Source organism: Sceloporus occidentalis, unplaced genomic scaffold (genome assembly GCF_023333645.1).
Source record: "Sceloporus occidentalis isolate IW3139 unplaced genomic scaffold, rSceOcc1.0.p SCAF_64, whole genome shotgun sequence".
Classification (NCBI taxonomy): domain Eukaryota; kingdom Metazoa; phylum Chordata; class Lepidosauria; order Squamata; family Phrynosomatidae; genus Sceloporus; species Sceloporus occidentalis.
Genome location: NW_028317044.1, coordinates 2,487,392 through 2,504,936, shown reverse-complemented (window position 1 = coordinate 2,504,936; position 17,545 = coordinate 2,487,392). Strand labels below are relative to the sequence as shown.

General features: G+C 45.3%; 1 protein-coding gene across 1 annotated transcript in view; it reads right to left on the bottom strand.

Annotated features, from left to right (window-relative positions):
* Positions 1–17,545, bottom strand: part of LOC149287105 (SH2B adapter protein 2-like) — a 34,285-nt gene that overhangs the window by 4,126 nt on the left and 12,614 nt on the right. The window contains exons 2-8 of the mRNA XM_089493447.1: positions 14,385–15,269; positions 11,252–11,353; positions 8,685–8,776; positions 5,606–5,700; positions 4,811–4,999; positions 3,596–3,789; positions 1,245–1,416 (exon numbers count right to left, since the gene is read on the bottom strand). Of these exons, the coding sequence (XP_089349573.1) occupies positions 1,245–1,416; positions 3,596–3,789; positions 4,811–4,999; positions 5,606–5,700; positions 8,685–8,776; positions 11,252–11,353; positions 14,385–15,242 (1,702 nt within the window). The 5' untranslated portion in view covers positions 15,243–15,269. The remainder of the gene's footprint in view (positions 1–1,244; positions 1,417–3,595; positions 3,790–4,810; positions 5,000–5,605; positions 5,701–8,684; positions 8,777–11,251; positions 11,354–14,384; positions 15,270–17,545) is intronic.

Below are 17,545 nucleotides of genomic sequence, written 5' to 3'. Positions count from 1 at the left end.
TGTACATTTGGCCAGCAAAATAAAAATCATAATAGTGAAAGCTAATGGGGAAAAAAGTGTTTTTGGAAAAAGCCTTCAAGTAGTCACTAGAAAGTTCAATTTTTGTACTTATGCAAGGCTCTATGAATCTATTGTACCTGACATGATTGTTTCATTTCGCACTTGCAGATTGTTAGCTCTGGATAAAGTGTTTGCTGTGTATCTTTTTTTGTGTTGTGGGAAACTATCACTGTTCTTTCTATTTTATTTTTGCCCCTGGTCCCAAATTCTGATTAGAGAAGTACTGCCCAGGATCTACCTTGTGAACTGAGGTATACCTGCAGTAATGCATTTATGTGGGCCATAGACCAGGCAGTAGGTTGGACCTCACAAAGAAGGCCTGACGAATGCCAAATTCCTGAGAGACGTGTGAGCCATGACACTGAAGGCCCTGCTCTGAATGAATATGGAACAGACCTCAGGAATATGTGCCCTGCCAGAGGACCGCTTCCAATGACCTCAAGGAACAAATGTGTCTTTAAAGAAAAATGTGGTGGTTCAAATAAACAAGGCCCCAAATAAAACCTCAAACCTGGCCCAATAATCGATAGGCAGCTAATGCAATTCCTTCAGCACAGACTTTATGTGCTGCTGGTAGGTTGCCCCACTTAGAAGCCCAGCCAAAGCTTTCTGTATCAACTACAACTCTGAACCAGTTTTAAGGGCAGCCCTACTAAGCGCAGAGTGTAGTAATCTAGCCTTGAGGCTACCAGGATTAAAATACTTTCCACCAACAGTACAGTGGACCCTTGTTATACGCTGGGGTTTGGTTCCAAGCTCCCCCATGTATAACAAAATCCGTGTATAAGAAGGGCCGACTGTACTTTAATTGCAATATAGATTACTTCCGTTTCTTCTTAGGTTTTGACAGTGTGTTTCATGTTCTGTGAATCCCCTTGAAAACCACTTTGGTCAAATAGTGGTCACAGTTGACCACCAAGGTTAACCATCTCTTTACGACGTTATAAGGTTGACCACCATTTGACCAAATTGGTTCTCAAGGGGATTCACAGAGAACTAAACGTACTGTCAAAAACTAAGAAGAATTTAAACAGAAGCTGAGTAAATACCGTAAGGTTTTGGACTCTTATTTGCTGGTCTTGCTCTGCAGAGCATCGGATAAGGTGCCAAATGATAACACTGTTCCTTCTCTCTGTCCAGATCCAGGTGAGATGAAACATCCAAAAAACTGGAACTAAACTTACCTGGCAACGGACTCTGTGCCACTACATAGCTGCGGAGTGTGATGTCGGCAGAACCTCCTGACTCCAAAGGTATGGGATGCGTGTGAAAATGCCTCAACATGTCAAAGATGGTCTGGAACCAAAGGTGTTGAACATGGCATTGCCCGGTTTCATTCAACGACAGTCGCAAATGCTGTAAAATATTACACATATGTGGGTTTAATGACAATTAGATACAATTTCAACATATCTTGGAGGACAGGCAAGAGAACACTGTAAGTAGCCATGTAAAAGAGAGGTGCGCTGGAGCAAATAGTGGCAGAGCTTGGGAAGAAATTACTCTTTTGGATCACAGCTCCCAGAAACTTCTCACGCAGCATAATTCCTGGAAGCGTCATCCAAAAAAGTAGCCCTGAACTAAACTACATCATCCAAAAAAGTAGCGCTTAAAGCTGTGGGTAGGGCCAGCTGTGAGGGCAGGAAACCTCCGGAGATGAAAATGTTTGCTTGCACAATGCAGCAATCCCAGATATATACAGAAACCTCTCTTTCTATAATGATGTTCCTGTATATATTACTGGAATAAGAGACTGTGCATTGGTCTTATCTAAGATATTACACTTGGAGTTCATGCTTCGTCTGCCATGTCAGAGGCAGAATGAATCACGGAAACAGGGCAAACAGACAGGCACAGCTACAGATGGTTTACACAAGATCAGATTATGCATCCACTACCTAGTTCAGTGTTGTCTGCTCTGGCTGGTGGCCACTCTCCAGAGCTTCAGACAAAGCAAGATTACTGTCACATTACTTGCTGCCTGGGATCCTTTGAACTGGAGATGCCAAAAACACAAGCTGAAATCTTCTGCAGGTAAAACATGGCCTCTATTAAGGCACAGGTAGGCTGGCTAGATGCCTTGTATTTCCAACTCCCAGAACCTCCAGTGGTCAGTACAGAACCATGGGAATTGTAGTCCAAAATATCAGGCTGGCCAAAGGATGTCCAATCCTGGACTAATCTACCATCTTCTGCCACTGGTCCAATCTCAGACATGATACTACAAGAGGTGGAGAACCCTAAGGCTTCCTTTGGATTGCGTTGCATGCAGTTCACCAATTCTCAGAAAGTTTGCTGCATCGAGTCATCAATGTTCCTTGAAGGATAAGTCACCAAAGATTATTCCGAGTTCCAAGGACTGTCTTACGCAAAAAGCAAAGCACCAGGCCTCTGTGAGAGCTTCTCTTCTTCCAAACCAGATCCGGTGGAGGACATTCTCTCTTCATCTCTACATGGCACCTGATTTGAACTACTCTTTCCAATGTAGAGACAAGAGTAGAGTTAGTAACTCTTACAGCTAGAGGATGCTGTGAGGAAGAGAGTCCTCTAACAAGCTAAAAGGGAAAGGTTTGTGGATGACAAAACAGCAGCTAGCTTCCAAAGAGAAAGAAAAGGCACCATATTTAGCAGTAACTTGGTAGAAGTCACTATATCTCCAACACGCATAGAGGTGGGGGAAGAGCATGAGCCTGTCTTCAATAAGAGTAAGAAAGCAGAGAGACTGTATAAAGAGCTGCTGTTTTGGATAACACTTCAAACACATGCATACACAGATCCCGGACAACAGCAAGGTAAATGCCAAAGCCGCCAGCACCGAACCTATTCCGTGTGTGTATATACATGGTGCCTCCCTCCCCAACCACCTGAAGCCATGGCAGAGGATCAAATGCTATCTCGTCTTCAAGGCAAGCTGAGGCATTCCCACAGTTAAATTTCTTTGTCTTGGTCTCTGCGGATGGAGCAGATGAGCCAATGTGTCTCAAGATCTTGGCTGCCTTCTTCTGCCTAGCAGGCACGAGGCGCCAGGCAGTTCACAAGCCAAAGTGGAGATTGTGGTTTTAGTGGGTGCTGTCTAAGGCTTTCTTTGTCTCTTACTATATGCCTTTCACTCAGACCAGCTTCCAAGTTTCTCCTCAAAACTAGGAAATGTGACTGTTGTGGGAAACACACACACACACAGCATGTTGGTTGGACTACAGTTTGTTCCCAGAACAAATACATACACACCACAGGATCATAGAGATGGAAAAGAGACCACAAGGGCATGCCGAATGGGGATTTCTAGGACTTCTGATCCAAAAAGCAACGCTTCCAAGCTAACCAGATGACTTATTTATAGACGTCCCCTGACTCAAATGCAACTCAAATTTGTCAGGAAACCAAAGCACATTGTTGCCAAGGTGGTAGTCCTGCTGTGCAAAGAGACCAAACTGCAAGCCAAAAATCTAAGATGGAAAGATAAGAGACAAGCACCTGTGTAGGCCTATGCTTTCTGACCAAGAACCAGGTGAGAGCAAGGTTTGCGGTCACTTGCCTTGGCTTTTCCCTGGAAATTAAAGGTCAGCACATATTCGCCTGGCCGGGTTTCACTCTGCCGAATGACAAACAGCCCGTGGCTCCTGGCTCCTCCAAACAGCACCAGCTGGGCAGCTTTGACCCGCGACAGCGTCCCGTGGAACCAAGGGAAGTCCAAGAGGTTGACCTCTGCTTCCGTCTCATTTTCCTCCCCTGTCACAGTTTAGACACAAAAGAAGTCAGAAACAAAACCCACAAGCGGGCAATCCCCCCTTTTTAGGAACAACTCTGATTCCACAAGCATGCAAACTTCGGAGCTCTGCAGAAGTCTCCCTCAGGAAAGGTGGGACAAGAAAGTAGAGAGCAGAGAGGGAAACTTGGCTATATGATAGTCTGGATCCTGTGAGGGATACACGCATATGTATGTTTCCCTTGGTAGTGCCCTAACTTAGTGAGCAACCCATGAAGTCCCTTGCAGAGTCATTTGCTGCTTCGTAGGGACTAAACGACAAATACACTCATCCCTCCATATTTGCAGCTTTGATATTTGCAGATATGATTATTCACGGATTTGATTAATATGTGCTCTCTAGGAATATCTAGGTCCTCCAGTGCAACTCTATGGTCGTCTTTTACAAAAAGTTTCACTGAAAGACCTAGAGATCCCTAGAGAGAATACTCTACTAGGCCTTTGTAGCTCCTCCATTGCAGTTCTATGGTCAGTGTCTGTCGGACATTGGCCACAAAGTTGCGCTGGAGGACCTAGAGATTCCTAGAGAGGTGTCCTCTCAGGTAAAAACATGCCGTTTTTGTTATTTGCGTTTTTTCCATATTCACGGGGTCTTGTGCCCCTAACCCTAGTGAATGTGGAGGGACAAGAGTATTTACTATCTGTTGTTCAATGGTGAGAAAATCTCACTGCTTTAGCTATTCACGTACTTTACAGATAGGCCAAGGGATCTTGTAGCATCTTTGAGACTATAAGAAAGAAGAAAATGTATCTGAGGGAATAGGTCTACAAAAGTCTACAAAAGCTCATGCTCCCAGCTTCTCTCTTTCAGTTAGTCTCAAAGGTGCTACAAGATCCCATTGCATACCTATTTTCCAGACTAACACGGCTATGTCTGAGTACTTTATAGATGTCACCTTCAAGAATATCTTTGGCCGCTGTGACACAAGTGCCTCTTGATTTGCAAATCAAATCCTTGGACATTGCTTCAAGGAAATGTGGTACCTGCCGCATGGCTCCCGGTAGCTGGCGAGTCCAACGTCTGTAGAAAGTTCTCCAGAGGCACATGGGCTCTGTACTCTCCCATAGAGTCCCTGCTCCTGCTGTGTGGGGCTGTGATAACCGTGGCAGTGTTTGGTGTGGCGTCTGGTGGCGCAGCAGAGCTGGCACATCTGTCCTGAAACCGGGACACATCTGGAAAAGAACCACATTCTTATAAGATACGCAAAGACTTTAGGTGGCTTCCTCATTTGTCTGCAAAGCAAGCAAACCCTGATGGGATGCACACATGTATCCTTCCCTCCCTTTTGGGTTCCTGTAATGCTTTAAAACCTTAAGTTATCTTTAGGACTTGCAGGACAAAAGAAAGGGATCTGTGCACCCAGACATCAGATGTTCTGTTCTATCACTTTGCATTTTTTACCAAAGATGCAATCACTTATCTTCAGGTAACATAAAAGAAACACAAGAGGGTCCTAAAAAGAGGGTCACGCTTTGTTTTTGTTGTGTCTTCCAGTCATTTCCAACTTATGGCAACCTCACGGGTGTGTGCGTGTATGTGTCTTAAAGTTGCCTGTAAATTTATGGCAACATTATGATTTTCCTAGGGTTTTCTTAGGCAAGGAATCCTTAGAGGTGGCTTTGCCAGTTCCTTCCTCTGAAACATAGCCTGATATTCGTTGGCTGTCTCCCATCCAACTACCAACCAGAGCCGACGCTGTACCAACTATTTTTAAGGAAAGGAAGTTAGATGTATTTAAAATAATAATTGATTTTCTTTTAATAAAAACATCTTATTACCATCAGCAAGGAACTCGCAGCTGCAAGACGAGACCCTGCTCGGCAGGCAGGCCCCCTGGGTGCAAGAGGCGAGTTCGATGTCATCGCCACTGTCCCTGGAAGAAAAAGAAGAACAGATCATTGGACACAAAAAGAAGGTATGAAATTATTTCTATCGGAGACGTGGTTTTGACGCTGCAATTTGCAGAATCCCCTAGCCAGTGTGACCAAGAGGACTCTGGGAGTTGTGGTTCCCAGAACTTTTCTGGAGTCTGTTCACTGTCCACTGGAGGGAAGGACAGAACCATCAGCCACTAGTTATATATACTTATGGGTTAAAACAATAAAAATATAAGAAGAGCCCTACTGAATCTAACCCAAAGTTCCACCTACAGATCTAACCCTAACTTGGAATATTGTGTCCAGTTCTGGGCACCACAATTCAAAAAGGACATTGAGAAACTAGACTAGAGCGTATCCAAAGGAGGGCGACTAAAATGATGAAGGGTCTAGAAACCATGTCCTATGAAGAATGACTCGGGGAGCTGGGCATGTTTAGCCTGGAGAAGAGAAGGTTAAGAAGTGATATGATAGCCCTGTTTAAATATTTGAAGGGATGTCATATTGAGGAGGGAGCAAGCTTGTTTTCTGCTGCTCCAGAGACTAGGACCTGGAACAGTGGATGCAAGCTGCAAGAAAAGAGATTCCACCTCAACATTAGGAGGAACTTCCAGATAGTAAGGGCTATTCGACAGTGGAACACACTCCTTCCTCAAAGTGTAGTGGAGTCTCCTTCTTTGGAGGTCTTTAAGCAGAGTCTAGATGGCCATCTGTCAATGGGGATGCTTTGACTGAGAGTTCCTGCATGGCAGGGGGTTGGACTGGATGGCCCTTGGGGTCTCTTCCAACTCTGTGATTCTGTGATGTTATGATTTTCCAGTAAAGAAAGAAACAGTTGTAGCCAGTGGGTCCAAATCCAGTCCTGTTCCTATTCCATGGCATATATGGGGTGAACTGCCAGTCCAACATCAGATGGTTGAGAAACATTGCTATACACCATGCCTCCTACTTTTGTGTCTCCTCCTGTCTCAAGCATGCCGAAATACCCCCCTTCCCAATGCTAACTGTCCTCTGGCCTTTCCACAAAAGCATCTTATGGGTCTGAAGCAATCACTGTCCAGTCCATTTACCCAAGATCTCCTTGCCTCATAGGCGTTTCAGAGACATTTTCTTATTGAGTACACCTGAATGATTTCCCCAACTTCTCTCTCTTTCTCTCCAACCAAGTGGAAGGGGTAGAAGGTGCTCCTAAGACACATCCAGAGGTTATACATATAGGCATAGGGGCAACCATGCCAGCCGTTATCCCTCCCGATGAAGTCTCAATGGCTTCAGAGGGGCTGTCTTTGCCACTTTATTGGTTGTACAAGATTATTTTATGATCACCCATCCATACATTTTAATAAAGAAAGGATTAAAATAACTTGGAGCCTGTGGTCTACTGTTGGATGCCATGGTCCATCAGCCAGCATGGCCAGGGATAATGGGAGCTGTAGTCCAACCAATGGAGGGCCACAGATAGGATTATCAATCCTGCGTTGATTCATTCTCATATGGGAACTGGGAAAACGTCAATGTTTTTCTCCTCAGCAGATAGAAAAGAATGGGTGGGCAAGGGGAGTTCAGCCTCTGGGAAAAGGTGTGCATTTCTGCAAGTGGTATTTGAGCATTTCTTCAAAATGTATAGTACCAGGAATATCTGAAAACTGTCATCTTGCTGCATAAATCAGTGTAGTTGCATGGGATGGGGATGGGTTGTTTGTGTATTCCTCTCCTTTTCTACTTGCTGTGTGTATATGTAGGTTTAACTTTTGTTGTTGTTCAACTGAACTCTAATTTACGGTGGTCCTTTCAATGTCACCCAGTGGGTTTCTCTGACTGAATATGGATTCGAACCCTGATCTCCCAGAGTGCTTGACCAACACTTAAACCAGTGTATCATATTCGTTTTTTAAAAAATCGTCATCATATCTCAACTAGATTTTTTCCACAGGAGGTTTGCCATGGCCTTCTTCTTAGACTGAGAGTATGTCTTCACAAAGAGGTTTCCATGGCTAAGCAAGGACTTGAACCCTGGTCTCCCAGAGTCCTAGCGCAACCTCAAAACAACTACAAGACATCAGTTTTGTCTGATGCAAACTGTCTTTTACGTATGTAAATGGTAAAAAACCATAATTTTTTGGAGTCTTCTTCTTGTGTTAGAAAAGAGATCTCCCAAGGAGATCCGCAAACGCTTGCTGCACAGTCTTGTAATATGAAGATGACTAGATTTGTTTAAAATCTTAGGAATGGTGATATCTCCCCCCATATCCTTAGCCATGCATTTCCCACTCCTGGCTTAAAGGAAGAATGAGAGACACTGCTGTAATTTACACAGAGTGATCATAGCAATCCTGTGAAGGAGAAGACCTAGACTTGGTGTCACTCCACAGACAATGTCTTCCACCTGCAATTTTCATCATTTCTTTGCCCCCAAATAACAGCAATAAAACTTCTCCAGGACATGGCAGGCAAAGAATGAGGGGAAGCCAACAAAAGAAGGAACCTAAGCAAACCTAAAGGAACGATGCAGATACCACAAAATCATGAAACAGATATTGGCCAGAAAATCTGCAGAGGAGGAGACTGAGCTGCCAAATCACTATTGATGTAACAAGATATGAGCAAGATTGGATCCTCAATGGCGCAACTGAAACACCAGAAGAAGTAGGTGTAGCTTTCTCTTCTCCCTGTGCTCTGCAAGGAGTAGTAGCATTTACTACCCACCCTGGTTTCATTTCCAGCTGCAGAGCAAGGGAAAAAGTGGCTGCCACGCTGGGGCATCTACCACTGAGACTATGGTCATAGCGGCAGCGATGCCTAGGGGTGCCTCCACACTTGGCCCTAAACTGGGCTGGCCCATGCCTTGGCCACACCAAAAACATTAGCACCTCACCCCTGAAGCTTGCAAACCTGAAGAAAAGGAGTCCTGTTATTGGAATGATTCTGGGGCCACTACCACCTTTGCCCAGCCTGAGGTTCAAGGGGATGCCATCCTTACCCAGGATCTATGCAGTCTTGGATATCTGCCACCCAGGAGTGTTTCTGCAGTGAGTCAATGGTTTCTAAGATATACTCAGCACCGTTTTCTACCTGGATGGAAAACACATACACAGATATATACCAAAAAAAGGTTGTTATTTAGAGTACATTAACACACACACACCAAAACCCCAAAACATATAGAGACACATTGGATCTGGGATTCACCCCCAGAAAGGGACATTCAACTCACGAAAAGAATGGTAAGGACCTATAAGAACAAACAGAGTATGCCTGCACCAGAGCCTAAAAAACGAATTCTTCCACTGGCCATGCTGTCTAGAGGATTCTGGGAGTTGTAGTCCGGGCTTCTCCCCAGACAGATCCCACCAGCTGCAATTTTCATAGCCAGTTACTATATATTAAAAGTGTTTTTTTTAATGTAAAAAGGGGGCAACTTGTGTGTTGGGTCACAACTCCCAGCAGTCTTGGCCAGCGCAGTGAAGATTGAATCTGGGCTTCGCAATTCAGATGCCAGGACAAATACTATGTTTAGCATGAACTATGTTGTGCACGCCCCCTTCAAAACATGACTTTGTTTCTGATCTTCGGTTTGTCAACCAATTGCAAACCATGGTTTGTAAATTCAGACATTACACCAAACCATACATGTCCTTCCTTAAACGTTGCTTGGTACAACGCCGTAACTAAATCTTTTCGGAAGGGTTGTCAGAGCAAACGGAGGAAGGGGATTCTTCTCAGTGAAAGAAAGCTATCGGTGGAATAGTCCCAGAGGCTTGTGATTCAAAGAGGTATGGCAAACCATTGTTTGCTTTAACTATGGTTTGCTATGGCATCTATTGCTCCACATCCGGAGGCTGCTAAACCAAAATGCTGGTCAGGCCGAATACAAAAACAAGGAGATGAGCAGCTCCTAATTCTCAGAATCTCAGCTATAGTTCGGAAACTATAAATGGGTTAAGGCTATAAATGACGGTTTAGCGCAAGTCTTGGTTTGATAAACTCTTTCGACACTTAAACCTAGATGACATCCAGGACTTGGAAACAGCAACTGCTCTCAGACTGCAACTCCCATCATCCTACAGCCAGCATTCCCAAGCTATGTTTGTACAAATACAGCTTATATCTGTATATTTGTATGTGTAGCCAGTACATTTGTACATGTTGCCTCAGGTGGCCGAATTATTCTCTCAAATGTGGAGAATTCAAGCACGCACTCCAGTGCTTTCTATATATTCAAAGCTGGAATAATCTTGCTTTCTTTCTTTTCTGCTTTAAGCTTAAAAACAAAGCGCAATGCTGAAAGAAACAACAACAAATAATAATAAAATGAGTCTCCTAGAGATATCCAGATACAAAGGAAATGTCTTTTTCTCTTTCTCTCCTTCGTCACAAAAGCTCCTTTTATCCTCCCTGGCAGGGAAGTTTGCATAAGTTCGATTTGTCAAGGAAAGGCTTCATGCAGTCAGCTAGGCCGGTCTCCATGGCAACCCCGCCATTAAAAGGCCAGCGGTCAGCATTGTTGCAGGCCAGGCCTAGTGCGTCAAGCGTTAGAGATGGTGTTGAAGAGATATATATATCCACAAAAAGCTTGTTGTATATATATTGCAAGGATATAAGACGAAGAAGAATAAGAACTTGCTCTACAGTTGTTTTTGCTCCGAACCAGGGCTCATGAACTATCAAACCCAGATGTGGGCACATTGCGGTCCCTGGACCCCACTTTTGTGGCCTCTGAGGCCTTCCACCAGTCTCCAATGTTTAGTTGGCCTGACTGAGCCCATTAAAAGGGAACCACAGTCTGGCCTGTCTCGCCTCTATCGAGACAGAGAAACAGACTTGACAACAAACTGGAGGAAGGAGACAAACCAGAGAAGCTGGACGTTATTGATGAGCAAAATGCAGATGAAAAGTCCGTGGCTTGTTTACCCTGGGAGGAGAGGGAGGAAATCCCACAGCCCTCCCAATGTTGCTGGATTGCAACTCCTAGCAGCCAAAGCCTTCGATGAATGCTAGGAGTTGCAGTCCCCGGAGGGGTGCAGGATTGCCTATGCGATTTCGATACTCCAAACCTACGCACAGCGGGAGCAACCAGGCATTGCAGGCGGTGGCTTCTTGTGATGTCTGGATGCACTCTGGTGCAATATCAAGCCTGAACACATCTTCACTTTGCATTTGAGGGGGAACCTTCTCACCCACATTTGGGCAGCATTGGGAGGTCTGGGGAGATGAGGATGGATTTCAGGGACAGTTGAAGGCCACATGTGGCCACGGGTCATGCATTCCTCACCCCGTTCTAATCCCATTGCACATAAGGACCCTATCTCCCTTCATGAGCCCATCAGAGCTCTAAGAAGTCCTTCTCTCAGTCCCTTTGGATGGGAGCAAGAGAGACAGGACCTTCTTGGTGGCTGCTCCAAGATTTTGAAATTCCCTACCCAGAGAAGCTTTTAAATTTCCCATTAGCCGCCTTGCAATTAATAATAATAATAATAATAATAATATACATGCAGTTTGGAAGAAGGGGTATACTTGTGGGGTGTTTTGCCAGCCAAGGCACCTTACCTTCAGGACAAAAGTGTTATCTTTGTCAGGCATCTCCAGTGGCATTGTTGTGCGCACCTCGATAATGGCCGAAAGAGGGATGCTGACCTTAGCTTTCGAAGCCTGGAGGCCAGAAAGAGAGAGAGAGACGGTTGTAGTGGGTTTTTATAGTACCATAGATAGACAGATAGATAGATAGATAGATAGATGGATGGATGGATGGATGGATGGATGGATGGATGGATGGATAGATAGATAGATGGATAGATAGTATAACATTTTACTCAGGAATTGGCCAAAAGTGGGAATAGGAAGGTGAACTCTGGCTCAGCCAGTGCAGTTATTAAAAAATACAATCTCCCTTGCGCTCTCCAATAACATCAGGATCTTTTAATTAAAAGCATAGCACCCAGTGGGAAATAGGGGCAGTGAATACATTTCGTTTCCATATTTCAACACACAGTTGCATTCTAGCCCCACCGACCATGTTCATTTCTTTCCCCTTTCTAAACATGGAATGTGTCTGCATGTAACACCTCTCATTTAAAGAGAACCTACAGGTATGCGTCAGTTAATAAGGTAGCTGCGCTCCTTGCATCTTTAATAGCAAAGTTTGGTAACGGAGGCAAAAAGAATAAGGATAGGTCCCCACATCACAAAAAACAGGATCAATTCAATTTGGGGTATGTAACAAAAACAGGTCATGGGGATTGTCTCACGCCTCACATCTCTTTCTCCATCCTCCTGGAAGCCACATGATTCTGTTCTACTTCTGTCCCGGATCCTGTTCTATTTTGAGGCTCCATTATATTTTCTCTCGTTGCACTATTGTCAAATTGTTCCATTTTCCTTTGCGCTGTGTGTGTGTGTGTGTGTGTGTGTGTGTACACATACACACACGTACACACACACACACCTACCTCCTCCAAAGTAAAGGCTAATCATCTGCATTTGGGATGTGGAATGCAAACCTCTACTCATTGTCTTGTTACAGCAACTCTAGTGTTAAATGGAAACATAGCTCTACTGACCCACGACACCAAATGTACAACCAAACAAGCAATGCATAGCACATGTCCTATGTACAACAAGCATCCGTGCGCAGTCTTGAGCTGTATGCAGCTGTTGTGCGTGGACGAAAATACACAACCAGTTCTCTGCTGGGATTTCAGGGAACAGTGGGTAAAGTTGTCCTCTTTCTTTTTTGACACTCAGGGATGTCTTGTAAGGTCTATATTGGGAGAAGGTCCCCAGGTTATTCTCTTTTCTATCATCCCAAAACAAAACATATTGAATCATAGAGTTGGAACGGACCACAAATACCATCTAATCCAACCCCCTGCCTACACAGTGAAAGCACCTTGAGAAATGGGCATCCAACCGTTCTTTAAAGACCAACCAAGCAGGAAAATCCATCACACTTGGAGGCAGTCTATTCCACTACTCAACAGCTCTTCCACTACTCAACAGTACTGTACTTAGGGCAGAAAAATGAAATGCACAGATATAGGATGGGGGACACTTTGCTGAATGAAACTATGTGTGAAAGGAATCTGGGAGTTCAAGTAGACCACAAGTTGAACAAGAGTCAACAATGTGATGCAGCAGTCAACAAGGCCAATGCAATTTTAGGCTGCATCAATAAAAGTATAGTGTCCAGATCAAGGGAAGTAATATTGCCACTCTATTCTGCTCTGGTCAGGCCCCACTTGGAATACTGTGTCCCGTTCTGGGCACCACATTTTAAAAAGGATGTGGAGAAACTGGAGCGTGTCCAAAGGAGGGCGACTAAAATGGTGAAGGGTCTAGAAACCATGCCTTATGAGGAAAGACTTAGGGAGCTGGGGATGTTTAGCCTGGAGAAGAGAAGGCTAAGAGGTGATATAATAGCTCTGTTTAAATACTTGAAGGGATGTCATATTGAGGAGGGAACAAGCTTGTTTTCTGCTGCTCCAGAGACTAGGACCCGGAGCAATGGATGCAAGCTACAGGAAAAGAGATTCCACCTCAACATTAGGAAGTTCCTTAGAGTAAGGGCTGTTCAACAGTGGAACACTTCCTTCCTCGGAGAGTTGTGGAGTCTCCTTCTTTGGAGGTCTTTAAGCAGAGGCTGGAAGGCTATCTGTTGGGATGCTTTGATGTAGATTTCCTGCATGGCAGGGGGTTGGACTGGATGGCCCTTGTGGTCTCTTCCAACTCTATGATTCTATGATTCTTACACCACATAAGTTCTTTTTAATGTATAGATTTAATCTCTTTTCCTATAACTGGACTCCACTGGTAGCTCTGAGGACAGTCTCATAATATTTAGAAAATCTAATTTAAACTCCCAGCCCCTTTTCTTCTTAGCGATAAGTGAATATGCTGGCCTAAAGACAACATGACTGCACATCTTCCCACCCTTGGGGATGAAGAAAAGGTTAGGAGGGAAAGAACGGAAACACGATCTCTGGCTTGTTTGGCAACAAGAACCCTTGGCACTGCAAAAGGGGTTCGCCGGAATGGGATTTTCCATGCCCCCCGGCTTGACTGGTATGTTGCTCTCACAGGGACAACAATTCCCTTCGGCTCAGTTTTCCCAGCTTGTAAGCGACAATTGAGCCTAACATACACACACACTTAAATAGAGTGTGTAAGTGTGTGCAATCTCAAAAGTGCTTGCAGACTGGGCCGTACGCTTCATGCCCAGCTGTCATGGCAGCTGGCCTGGCAAGAGTCCCCAAGAGAGCCACACCATTTCAGAAAGGAAACACGCTCCACAAAATTGGCAGCAACAAAAGCCCTGACGCTTCGGAGAGGTTTCTTTTACAGCCGGGTGGGTATGTGCGTATGGCAAGTACACCACAAAAGCAGCACAGAAACCCAACGGAGCTGGTCCATACCAAGTCACAGTTTCCCCCTGAGGCATGTCTTCCTGGACCAGGGTTCAAATCTCTGTTCAGCATTGAAAAACTACTGGATAGCCTTGGACAAATCATGCTCTTTCAGCCGTAGAGGAAGGTAACAGCAAACCCTCTCTGGAAAGAAAAAGGCGAGGAAACTCTATAATAGGGATGCGTTAGGGTTGTCATAAGGTGTAAATGACTTGGAAGGCACAAAACAACCAAGATAACAATACAAGTAATATGGAAGTTTTAGCTATGAGTATCCTTACCTTGGGAGGAACATAGAACTCCAGAAGGAATCTTTCCCCTTCCATTTTCACTGCTTTCCTGAGCATCAAGCGACACTTCTGCCACTGAGAACTCCCCACACAGTTCGTATCGTCGGCCACCATGTACCGGAGGGTCCCTTCTCTCTGAATGTCCACCAGATCCACTTTGGAAGACTGTCCCTTGGAAAGCCGGAGCTTGTGAGTCCATTTCTCCCTGGAATCGTTGTGCTCCTTGTTCCCGGCAGGACACGGTTCTCTGTCGGATCTCCGGCTTTGCGTGGCTTCTGCCCCGGGCTCCGGAGAAGACCTCCTGTGCCACATCTCCTTCATACCATCCACCACGCACAGGCTCATGTTCCTCAAGGAGAAACCTTTCTTGAATTTGGGTTTCGAGTTGCTGTGGACAGAGACGTCCTCTGAGCTCCGGGACTGGCCATAGGAGGAGACCTTGCGGGCCTGGACCTGCTGAGATTGACTGAGGTACCTCCCGGCGGTGACCTGGTTGTCCATGCTATCCAGGGACTCGGTGGATGTCTGCTCTTTCCTGGGCAAGAGTTCCCTCCCGTAAGGCATATGGCAGTTCTGAAGGCCCACAAAGGGCACGATGTTGTATTTGGTGGGCGAGTTGGACACAAACACCCTGTTGACCTCCAGGCTGAAGATGTCTAAGAAGTTGGCGGCAAAATGGTGGGAGAAAGACGTCTCCGCCCCGGGGGTGTCGTAGTGGGGGTTCTCCTTCAGGAACTGGCAGAACTTCTGGGCAAAGTCCACCGCAGCCGCCTGGGCATGGACCTCGCAGAATTCCCTCCAGTCGGGAAGCTGGGAGGGAGGTTCTTGGCAAACGGCATCGCCATTCATGACTGGGCCATTCCCCCGACCAGCAAACTGCCAGAAAAGAAAAGAAAGGGATGGTGAGAGACAGGCCGAAAGGACCAACAAACAACCTTCCCTCCATCCCATTTCCTCTGGACTACAATGCTGCCTAAATACCCTAAAGGCACCAGATCAATGAATTAATGGATTTTGGCTTCTGCTGTCCATCCTCTGCGCCGTGAATGACTTGCAAGAGTCACATGGGGCCACCCGGGCTATTAGACCGACCGAGGCAGCTGCTTTGGCGGGCAGCCGATGGAGAGCGTCACTCATGCACATTTTGGCTTTTAGTTAATAAATGGTTGGCAATTTAATTTATTGTTGAGTTATGCCCTTTCCAGTGGCCTCAATCCACTAGCAGCACCAGATCTCAAAGCTAAGCAGAGGCAGGCCTGGCGAGGACTTGGATGGGAGACCACCAATGAATGCCAGGTGCTGTAGGCCGTATTTCAGAGGAAGAAACTGGCAAAACTACCTCTGAGGATTCCTTGCCTAAGAAAGCCCTACCCACACACACACACACACACACACAAACACACAAAATGCTTTTACGGGGAAAACTAAAGGAGTATAGAACCTTGTATGTTCCTCTGAGATGAGGATTGCTGAATGCGTCTTAGATGGGAATTGCTCTTAAATGGGCCTTGCTGAATTCCTTTTAGATGGGAATTACTGTACTGAAGGCAATGCCTTTACGGTCGGACTTTGCACATGTTTCTGTACCCTTTTAGTAGGCCTCTGTATAGGCATTACCTCCCCAGTTATCCAGCAATTCCTACTTAAACAAACTCATAAAATAGTTCTTTAGTCCACTCAAGGCACCAAATCCTGTCCGATCTTGGAAGCTATGCAGGGCCACCCTCATATGTATGTGGATGGGAGACCACCAAGAAATGCCAGGTTAAAGTCTTTAACCTACAAATGGTTAAAGAAATGTTCTCTCTAGGAATTTCTAGATCCTCCAGTGCGGCTTTTGGTGGACATTAAAGAGGACCAGAGATTCCTAGAGAGGAGATATTAATCCAATGCGTGAATAGTCAGACCTGCAAAAGTCAAAGCCGCAAATGCGGAGGGCTGACTGTGTTACTTAGCAGGCTTTACTTTGCTCTGCGTTGCTCTTCTGGAAGCTCTTGGTGGTTGAGGAAGGAAGCCAAGCCATCAGCTGGGCTTGGTTTGACTGTTCTCCACAAGAAAGCAAACCGAAAACCCTTCAAACTTTTTATTATGGTTTGGAAAGCCTCCGAATGACCAGGCAGCGAACAAGACAGTGTTTAATGGAGTGTTTAATGGAGAAGACCTCCGGGTGTGTGAGGTCCAAAAAGACCTCTCTTCCCACATATGGCTGTTATTTGAAAGCCCTGTATCCTATTTATTTCTGCACCGTAGAAATAATGCAGATTGACTCCGCTTTAAATGCCATGGCTCAATGCTATGGGATCCTGGGGTTTGTAGCTTTGTGAGAGTAGCCTTCTCTGGTGCCACAACAAACCACAACTCCCAGGATTACATGGCGTTGAGCCAAAGCAGCGGCAAAGTGCATTATTTCTGCAGTGCAGATGCGACCTAAATGTTCCCATTAATACAGTTTTGGCACTCTCCTAAATCACCAGTGCAAGCATAGCAGGAATATCCACTGGCAAAGTTCACCAGACTAACACTATGCAACCCTATACACAAATAGCAACCCTACACAACCCTGAGCTTCCTATGTTTGTAGGTCACCTCTAACCAACAGACGAAGGCACACATTCTTCAGTCTTGGCAGTTTCCGCTCCAGGTAAGAGGAAAGGACTATGTGCAAATGTCTAGTTTGCTTAGTAGAACATATTTACTTAGTTAGCTTCCTCCTTCCCTCTCCAGGACTCACCCTCCACTCTGCTCTTCATTCGATTTCCCTTCTTTTTCCTTAAGTAAGCGAGAAAAAACAATCCATTTTGCCTTGATTTGGGCACAGCCCCTTTCATTGTTCTGTTCCTAGTATTTTCATTGAGGCATCTTGATTCACGAAAGCGGTGGTCTTACTATCTTCTTTTTATCAGAGAAATGCAATATAACAGAGGACCTCAGACAAAGACGCAAGAGACGGGGCAACGCTGCACTTTGTGACTGCTAAATGCCATCGGTGTCACAATGAGGCCATCTTGCGAGAGAACCCATTTTGTTTCAAGAGCAGAGTAAAAAAAAGGGGGGGCAAGCTTTTCGTTTCACAGGTTTAATGAAAGGAAGCGCTCTGTTTCCAACGCTCAGCTGCGCTTGCCATAAACCATTTTAATAAAGAGACTCTTTAG